Genomic DNA, 10,123 nt, shown 5'->3' on the forward strand with positions numbered 1-10,123 from the left:
GCCTGACACCTCCTCTTAGGTCAAACAAGAGAGAGCAAAGTGAGGATGAGAGGTTTCTTTTTGTATTTGGAAGCAACAGGTTTACAAAGTGAATAAAAATGGAATCTAAAATTGGAGCTGGAATCAAGATCCACTTGAATGAATTTAGGAAAGAGTTTTAATAGACAATAAAGAATGACCCTGTGCTTCACCTGGAAATGTCAACAGACAGATTCTTTTCAGTGGTGCCCAGCAACAGGACAAGGGGCAATGGACACAAACTGGAACCCAGGAGGTTCTATCTGACCAGGAGGAAAGAATTCTTTGCTGTGAGGGTGCAGAGCCTGGAGCAGGCTGCCCAGAGAGGCTGTGGAGTCTCCTTCTCTGGAGAGATTCCAAACCCACCTAGACACAATCCTGGGCACCCTGCTGTGGGTGACCCTGCTGGAGCAGGGGGGTTGGATGAGATGATCCCCAGAGATCCCTTCTAACTACAATCATGCTGGGATTCTGTGACAGGTACAGTGCTCCTCTTCTCCTGTGTGTTGGCATGAGCTTAGGGCAAGAGGCAAATAACCCAAAATGGTTTCACCAAGGTGACCCTGAGTGCAGTTCTGGCAGGGATGGATCCCACCGTCTCCAGCAGATGGGATGCCCCAGTGATGGTGACTGCAGTAAGGAGAGTAGCAGGAGAACTGCCCTGATGTGGGTCACTGTGCTGGTTTGGACTGGGATGGAGCTAAGAAAATCTTGAAAAATACATGCTCAAATTTGCATAAATGCTTAGTTCTCATTTCAGCATTTAAATGGAGTGGTACAAAATACACCCTGCAGCTACACCGGCAGAGATTTACTCTGATTTGAGCAGGAAGCCCAAGAAATCAGGCAGAATTGGATTCGGTGACATAAGCAGGGAGCTACAAAGGTGGTAGAAAGCTCATTATTTCTTTTTAGAGCCTGTCCTGGATCCTGCCTATCTTTTCTGCCAGGATAAAGCCAGGGGCTCTATTTTTAGGCAGGTGCCAGCTTTTTGGGAAGCATATCACAGAGGAGCAATTACAGCGCTGGGGAGTTGCCAAACAACCATTTTCTAGCTCTCCTCCCCAAAGTGTGTGGGACCTTACGTGGCCCATTGTCTGCAGGTTTTTGTCTCAGCTGAGGCAGGCAGAGCTCTCCACTGCTCACTATATCGCAGACCCCCTGAATGGCTGTGCTGAATGGAAAATAATTGTACTCTATAGTTATTCCTCAGTGTATATTACAGTTGGAATCAGAGGTGGCTTTGCTTTCTTTACGAGGGGAAAACATTGTAAGTGAACCTGTAATTTTGAGCAGGCTGATTCCAAGACATTTGCAGATACTGAGTGGTTTCCTGGAATAACAGCCTCTCTCAAGAGAAACGTCAAATGCATTTAATCAGCCACATTTAGAGCTCTGTAACATCTGCAGATGAATTATTAACGCTCTCAAATGTTTCCAAATGATCCAGAAGTCAGGAATAACGTGGTTCTTCAGATAAGCAGCTCTGATTCAGGGCTTCTCCTTTCCATGTTATGCACTAGAGACCCTGCACCTGCCTGCTGCTGCTAGCAAGAGTTCCTTGTAGCTCCAAGAAACCTCTCTGGAGGCACTTGGGTAGCTGGACAACTGCAAAGTGCAGCTGGCATCCAGCTGTGTCTGTCCAGTTTTGTGGGTCACGTGGTAAATAGCACTGCTGGGTTGTGTGGTGCTTGCTGGGCAGTAAGGGGTTCTCCAGGAACCACGGCTCCCACATGGCACTCATCATGCACATGACTGTCCTCCACAGAAGTCCTCTGCTCCCACAATGCTACCTTTGACCTCAAGCAATGGAAGATGGGGTTGGGTTTGCCTGAAGAAGAAGTTGTGAGTCTTCTTGTCAGCCATCAACAGCAAGAATGGCAGAATGAAGCTGTGAAGCAAAGCATGGCTCAGGACACCCGGGTCCCAGCCTTGGATCCCCCCATCTCTGGTAGATGAGATGCCCCAGTGGTGGGCAGTGTTAAAAAAACATAAATGGCTTATTTCACTTTGCCTGCAAAACAAGTTATCCATTAAGTGCTTTGAGAAATACTAACAACTGGCATATTATGTGCAGCTCAACCCCCCTCCCTGCCATCTGGGAATACCCTTTTAGAAAAAAAATTATTGCAACAACCTAATTTCTTCAGCTGAGGAAATGTGATTACATTAATTTTTCAATCAACAAATGTTCTCCTTTAAGAGCCCCAGCTGACAGAATAATGGAGCCATCAAGATGCAGGTGTACACAAAACACTTGCTGTGGCATGTGAAATAATGAGACACCAGAAAGTTCTTCACTCTTATGGATACCCATATAATGACTTCTGGTACAGGGACAAAGAAGAATCCCTCAAGTCTTGAGGAAGCTGTTCAACCACCTGCTGTATTCAGGCCAAATGCAGAATTTCTGTTCTATCTATCTTCTGGTTGGGGAGGACCTTAAATACGAGGACACGATGAAGCTTACTACAGGTTTTAGGAGGAAGATGTGTGCAGGAACATTTTTCTTTGCTGGAGAACAGCCACTGAGCACAAACCAGCTGCATCTGGGCTGCTCTTCTGCTGACCACTTGCCCAACATAGAATGATACTATCATTAACAGGCAGACCAGCAGCCAAACTCCTCCCTCTGCTACCACATCACGCACCAGAGATCCAAAGTGCTGGACAACCATAGGGAGGAACAACTCAATGCACTCACTCAGTGAGAAGGATGTGAAGAAAGGAGCAAGCTGGCTAAGGAACCATGCTGTGGGAGATGGAATCAGCCAGACAATGAGTCCAATGATATAATAGTTTCCCAGATAGAAATTCATGATCTTTTTCTGCCATCCTGGGAACTCCACTTGCTATGAAGACTCAGGGAGCCCTTTCAATAGCCAGAACCCTCAAAAAGCTCATACACTGTGTGAGCAGAGTCAGGTCTTATACAGTTGGCTTCCTGCCCCACTTCCAAGTTAATGTGGAAGGAGGGGGCACCTGGTGGTGATCTCCTAATCAGTTCCCACCCAAGGCTGGCCAGACCCCGTGTGAAAACCAATCAGGAGGGTCTTTCTTGCCTGGCTGTGGACATCACCCATACGCCAACCCCCATTCAGGGAGGTGGCACGGCCGCCTGCGGGCTGCCATAGCAACGTGTTGCTCAGCACCACACAGGGTGATGCTCCTCCAAGCCTGCTGCTCGGCAGCCATAGGGGGGAGATGGAAAAGCTCCTTTTGAAAGCACCATTTTCTGTCACCATTGAAAGAAAGGAGGGCAGCAAAAGAAAAAACAAAACAAAACAAAACAAAAAAAAAAAAAAAAAAAAAAAAAAAAAACAAAACACGTTTACTTTTCATTATAGAAGTGGTGAGTGCAGATAGAAAACAGTAAAAACCAAGCAGTTTTAATTTTCACTGACTGTAGTATCTGCCCAGAGCTGGGGGCAGAGGCCATATGTACACACGTGTGCTGCAAAAATGGAAACACATTCAGAGCCACCTCGATATCCTGCACGTGCTCTGAGCAGGAGAAATGTGCTGTTTCAGGATCTGTGCAAGAGTCAGGGAGAAAGAAGATGGATGTCTTCAGTGAGCTTTGCCCAAGCCCTGCTAAAGATATTGAGAGTGACAGAAGTCGTGGAGCCTCCTTCTCTGGAGATATTCCAAACCTGCCTGGACACGATCCTGGGCAACCTGCTCTGAGTGACTCTCCAAAGCAGGGGAGGTTGGACAGGATGATCTCCAGAGGTCCCTTCCAACCCCACCACGCAGGGATTGAGTGAATCATGCCTGTGGCTCTACCACAGCACCAACACTGGGAGGGGAGTGGGAGGACCATGCCCTCTGAGTGGCCATCCCCACCCAGGCTGCTCCCGAAGGGCCCTGGTCCCTGAAAATATTTATGTGCATTCATTCTTTCCTCCCATCAGAAAATAAGAAGCACTTGACTCCATCCCTGGAAAAAAACAAAGTGCTTAGGAAGCTGGCTATGGAGTCAGGCTTTGGTGCTCCCTCCGTGCTTGTGGATTAAGGGCAGTAATTAAAGTCACCTCTTAAAATGTGACCTTGGAAGACAACTATAAAACTGGGACACTTGTTTGCTGAAAACAGCAAATGTTCTTTTCAGTCTCAGTACTCCTGTTTTTATTACTCTCCCCCAGTTTTAACTATTAAATGTTACTGTCCTACTGAAAACCGTGTCTGACTCACAGAGGTACATGGGCATGGTTCCTTCTGTGAAAAGAGCCTGAGCTTCTCCAGAACATCTGCTGCAAGTCTCAGCAGGAGCTCAAGAGACCTTTCAAGTGCCCCAGCAACGTAGTGAGTCATAAAGGTTCTGTGTGTACTTATGAAACGGGCATTTCATGACTTGGGAAGTAATAGTTTTATTAGACAAACCCGAGATGTTGCTCACGGGTGAGTTCCCTGCTTGCCTTGGAACCTGTCTCTCTCTGGGGTAGCCATCATGAGAGGTGGTGAGGAACCCATCTGCAGGGCTTCCCAGCTACTTCAGCAGAGCTTCCCAGAGCTCCTGCTGCTCCCATACAAAGGTTCAACTCTGTGGGGTTTTTTTGAGCGTCATCATAGAGCAGGACAGATAATTTATTTCCCTCTCGCTGCCAAGAGATACATAATCATTAATTCTGTGGGGGCCAATTCCCAGCAAAGGTAACACAGATACTGCCCTGGCTGAGCTCAGCGAGCTCTTACATAGATGCTACCAACTTACCCTATGGTAAAATAATAGACCCCAGAAGAGTTGTTTGTAGAAGTAAAAAAAGTCTCCATTTCAACTCAGCATGACTTTATCAACTGCCACAAAGAAACACAGTCTATTGTCCAGAAATAATTTATTCATCAACAATAAAACACTGAATAGAAAAAGCCTTGTAAATAAAACTATATATATAATGCTTCATTTTTATTTTATTTGATACTCCACAAAAAACACTACAGACAGTAACAAAATAACCCAATTAATCTTAAAAATTTCAAATGATAATTGTCACTCTTCATCGATCATGTTTTTTTAACAATGCAAAGGTCATTTGTTTACATATTATAGTTGCGCTTGATTTCTTTAAATTGTTTCTTAAAACACTTGAGGCAATTTGTTGTCTGCCCCATAATTTATAACATATATAAGTATATCGATAAACAATATAACAGCTCTGAGGAAGATATGCAGACTGTTCAATGGCAAGTAGTCTACCATAGGTTGTTTAGTGGGAGAGCGGGAATAAATCACAACCGAATTGGGGTAGAAGTCAACACATTGAAGAGAAATAATATTTGGGGAACAATTACATATTTTCCATTGCCCGTTTAGTGATGTGATCTCTTTCAAGCTCTGATTTCTCCTGTTTTAGATACTCCAGCACCTTCGCCAGCATATCCTCATCCAGGTACTGCCTGGTTTGCGTGTCGTCGGCCTCGCCGGCCATGGAAAGCCTTTTGCTGAGCGAAGCCAGCTTCGCGGCCTCCTGTGGTCCCAGCTGACTTAGGTGCTCCCTGATGGCCTGCTCCAGCCGGTCGTCGTCCTGCAGGTCGCTTTCAGCAGCCGGAACTGGGACTCGTTTCGCCTGGTTCGTGTTGATAACCTCGGGGTATTTCGCCAACACCTTGGCCAAGTAATCGGCCAGTTCTTCATCCTTCTCGTTCAGCTTCTCGTAGTCCAGGTGTCGCCTTTCCAAGTCGTTCATCCAGGCAGCTTTCGGAAACGGGCGTCCCTTCAATCTTCTGGGGATGTAAGACAGTCTTGGCAAGTCATTTTCTTGATTAAGACGATTTAGCAAGTAGGAGGGATTCTGATTAGCTAAACTGTCAGTTCCCAGAAGACTGACAAGATCTTCAATATTGAGGTCTTCGGGTAGGTTTTCTGGTATAACGTTAAGAGGCTGCTTCACGTACCCACTTTTAGAGTTCACGTTATTTTTAAATATGTCACTCTGTCCCAGATTGGTTTCAGTGATCTCGTCGAGGTCTTCTGGGAATTCTACATCCTGCTCAGCTTCCAGCCTCTCACTCTGAAGCTGCTTTTTTTCTCCAGCTTTCAACATGTCTATTAAGTCCTCAGGAGGAATTTGTAAATTCCTTGAGATTTCTATCAGCTGAGCTATAGACTGAGGATCGAGTTGCTTATCCAAAAATGTGGGGGCCCTTTTTTCCTCAAGGTCTCCTCCAGTCCTTAATTTCCTATTCCCAGCACCACCCATCAGCCTCTTCAGGTAGTAATTCATTAGCTTTGAAACGTCCTCTGACACTTGATCTTTGTTGTCTCTCCTGACTTCATCCTCAAGGAAGCTGAGCTTCCCTGATCTTTTCATTTCATCATCAATCTCTTCTTCATGTTTATCAATTTCCTCCTTGCTGTCTTTTATCTCTTCCTGGGTTTGGCTTTCCACTTTTTCCTCTATGGGATTCCAATCTTCTCCTCCAACCACATCTTCGTAGGCAATGTTATTCACTTTATACACATCATCTTCATCATCAGTATACAATTTTTGGTCCTCATCCAGCCTTTCTTTCTTGTGGTTACTCGCTCCTGCCATCTTGCCCAGCTCCTGGAACACGGACTCCAGCGTGGCAAGGCTTTGGGGGGTGTATTGTTCTTCCACTATCTCATTAGTACGCTTGAAAGGACTGTCTCTTGAACTGTCTTCATAGTGCCCAAGTGGCATTTTGAGAAACTTCTGCCACCTCTCAGGCCACTTGTAAGCCTCATAATCATCAGTCACTCCAGCTGGAAAGTTATCTGAACTCAAGTCATAAGCTTTATTCTCCTTTGGGCCAACTTTTGATTCTTTCTCAGCTTGCCGCAAGGCTTCCAACATTACCTTAACCCACTGGGACTCATCTTCAGTCAAGGAATCCCTCACGTTATCTGGCAGGTGAACCTGATCTTTGCTTTCTTTCTGTTGCAGGAGATAAGGGATGCTTTGGTAAGAGCTGTAGTCAGGGCTGCCCTCTCCCTTGTTAGTTTGCTTGCGAAGGTCTTCTATGTATTCCAGAGCTTTGATCATGTCAGGATTTGGGAACCTTTGCAAGGTTTTCATCACATAGTCTGGATCTTTCTGAAGCAGCTGATGCTGCTGGAAGGAAGCTGCATCAACCCAACTGATTAGGACAAAGAAAAAGGTGAGAGCGCAGGCTGCTCCGAGCTGGAAGGATTTAGTTTCTGCCATACTTAAGATATTTCCTTGAAATAAAGAAAAAGAAGAAGAAAGAAGCAGTTAACAAAGGCAGACTTGGGAAACTGAGAAGCAAAATAGACTGTTATTTTAAACTGGAACTCATCATGAAGAATACTACCAGTATTACACATGCTTTTATTAATTATGGATCCCTAATAGAACTCATGCATGGAAGCCATATATTTCAGTGGAAATTTTCAGAACCTTTCATATGATTCCTCAGTGTACTGGAAACTATTGGTTTCCTACACTAGAAGTTTCTTATTTCTATGCTCAATGTACTTTATGAACATCAATTTCCCAATGGGAGCACCAAAGTATAAAATACAAACCCTATGTAGCTCATGAAAGGCCCACGCATGTCACATTGATTATGAAAATGAGGGCTTCAAATGGTAAAATCAGCATTTCCATATATTGAAATGCTACTCAAAATATTAATATTAAAGCCTCATACAGAACTACTTTGTAAGAATGTTCCATAGGGCAGCTCGTCACACGCCAGGGGACTATCAGTGAATGGGGCTTGACTGCCAGCAAATTAATGCCATGAAGTGCAAGATGCGGCATAGAAAATGACTTGTGAGTTCATCTCTGTCATTACTTTTAGTGTTATTACTTCCTTTCTTTGCTATTTCATTAAAAAAACACATATTATTTGTATGACAGGTGAATTCTAGTGAAGAGGCTCCGTGAGCAAACCAATTTCCTACTGGGCAGCAATCCCCTATATGAAGGACAAACTACAATTTACCCTGCAGGTACAGTGTAATTTTACTGAATGCTTTAAAACACATCTCGGAAATGAGCTCAGGCAGGTAGGTTCTGAGTGGTGATTTCATTCATTCATTCACTTCAGTGGAAATTGAATCAGGTCCCAGGACAGGCAGAAGCGTGGCCATTGGCAAAAGCGAGCCAAATTCACTTAGAATAGATCAGCAGAAGCCCACATCTAGCCAGCCTGCCCAGCTCACGCCAGCCAAAATAAACTCTGGAACACAAAGTGGGAAAAATCTGCCTCTGACCCGCTGAGGATGAGGACAGCACTGCCACACGTGAGGACACAGCTGCCCGGGCAGTGGAGGGAGCTGAGCACCCTCCACCCAGCAAAGGGGAGAGCTGCCATCCCCGTCTCCTAGGAGGTGCTCACGCTGGGGCCCTGAGACAGGTTAGACCCTTTTCTGATCCAGTTACTTTAACAAATGAGGTACAACAATGAGAAAGGAATGATAAAGATAGAAACCACTTTGATGAATTGACCTATTTGGGTACCTTTGGTTTATGGCTCGTTACAAGCATCCTGCTGTGACGCTGGTGATTCGTGACAGACCCACAGAGCTGCGTGTGCCTCTCACTTGTAAGCAGAAAGTGAGCACAAATATGCTCCTTGCAGCTCGCTTGTAGATTTTTCCACGCGGTTTTTGCTCCTAACACAATGTGACTTAGCTAAATAATTAAAGCATCAGCTGAGAGCTGCTTTTTTCCCGCCTCAGTACGCCTGGGCAAGCTAACAGCCATCACAGCAAACAATCTCCCCAAACATTTCTGCCTACTGTTTGATTTCACAAAGGATTAGTTTCAAGCAGCTGACTAGAAGGTCCCACTTTCCACATCTGAGTTTGCCCTGAGACAAAGCCAACGCGTCACTGCGTTTTCTGTCACAAAGGCACTAGTCCTATACATCAATGTATATCCCCATGAGAAAACAAAACAAAACAAAACAAAACACTTTGTTACCTATTCTAGCAAATAAATGAAACCAAGACTTTGCCAGCAGAAAGACTGGCTATTAACAGAGCTGGTTTGATCACTGCATGAGAAACTGTCCTTTCCGAGGGCTGGGGGAAGGGAGAGTTGTTCCATAATTATCTGCCAGGCACCTCCCACTTGCAGCGCCCAGGAACTCAACCTGCTTCCCTGCACACAGTTCTGGATGTCACAGCCTCTGCAGGAGTCGCCTGCATCCCCTTAAAATCACAACACAGGCAGCCAGGCAAAGTTGAGTTCCGTGTTCCGCAAGGACCTTGCTCATTTACTTTGCAGGAATAACAGGACACTGGCTCCTCTCTGCCTATTTTGGGAGCGTTTGTCTCTAGATCAATTTTCCTTTCTAATTTCTTGGTAGGTGATACCTAAAAGCCTTCTCAAATGGCTGTGGGAATGATTTCTCTGGAAAGCTTTGAGCTCAGGTCATAAAATCTTGGCGTTCAATAGACTGCGTTACCTAGGGTGAGAGGACTCCTCCCTCCCCACTCTTTCAGACTTCAATTTCTTCTTTTTTTTTTGGGGGGGAAAAAAGAGGATATTTTTAGACTATCTTTAGGACTTATATTAAAACATTCTCCTCTGTGCCTGTCAAAGCTCAGAGTGCTAAAATGTCTGTTTTGCCTACAGAGAATTGGGAAGCCAGCCCAGATGAAGAGCGTGTTTTCTCCTCTGTGAGCACCTAACGAACAGGAAAATCACCTTTTGGACAACAAATGTAGAAGTTCCTGTTTACAAAAGGAGGCAATCGAGTTCACTGTTTAACACACACAAAGACAGTGGAGGCTGATAGAAGTTCCCTCCCACCCCCTCAAAAAAAAAAAAATTTAAAAAAATATATCTCTCCTTTCTGGGATGTTTCCATGGTAGCAGTAATTTTCTCTCTCCATCTCCCTCAGTAGTTGTCTCTGCTGTGTACGGAATGTTTTCCAGTGACAATTGGTGATGAAAACTCGTACACTTTCCTAGAGATAAGTCCCTGCCCTGAGAGCCTGCGGGGGGCGGGGGGTCTGACAGCAGCTTTCCATAAGGCAAAAAAAGAAATACACCCCGCGCTCTTGCTCCTGTTTACTTTGGCAATCCATGACACGACGGCCGTGAATTCGCTTTTTTCCAAAGCGCATCAAGCCCTTCACCCTGTGCGAGACCGTGAACAAAGGGGC

At 45.2% G+C, this 10,123-nt stretch overlaps 1 protein-coding gene across 1 annotated transcript; it reads right to left on the reverse strand.

Moving 5' to 3' along the window:
• Window positions 1–4,837: 4,837 nt before the first annotated feature.
• SCG2 (secretogranin II) lies at window positions 4,838–7,187 on the reverse strand. Its single transcript, XM_008943486.1, has one exon. It carries the CDS (start codon window positions 7,185–7,187, stop codon window positions 5,307–5,309), a length of 1,881 nt encoding a protein of 626 aa, XP_008941734.1. The 3' UTR covers window positions 4,838–5,306.
• Window positions 7,188–10,123: the final 2,936 nt, after the last annotated feature.

The sequence above is a fragment of the Merops nubicus genome, unplaced genomic scaffold, assembly GCF_000691845.1.
Source record: "Merops nubicus isolate BGI_N331 unplaced genomic scaffold, ASM69184v1 scaffold11177, whole genome shotgun sequence".
NCBI lineage: Eukaryota > Metazoa > Chordata > Aves > Coraciiformes > Meropidae > Merops > Merops nubicus.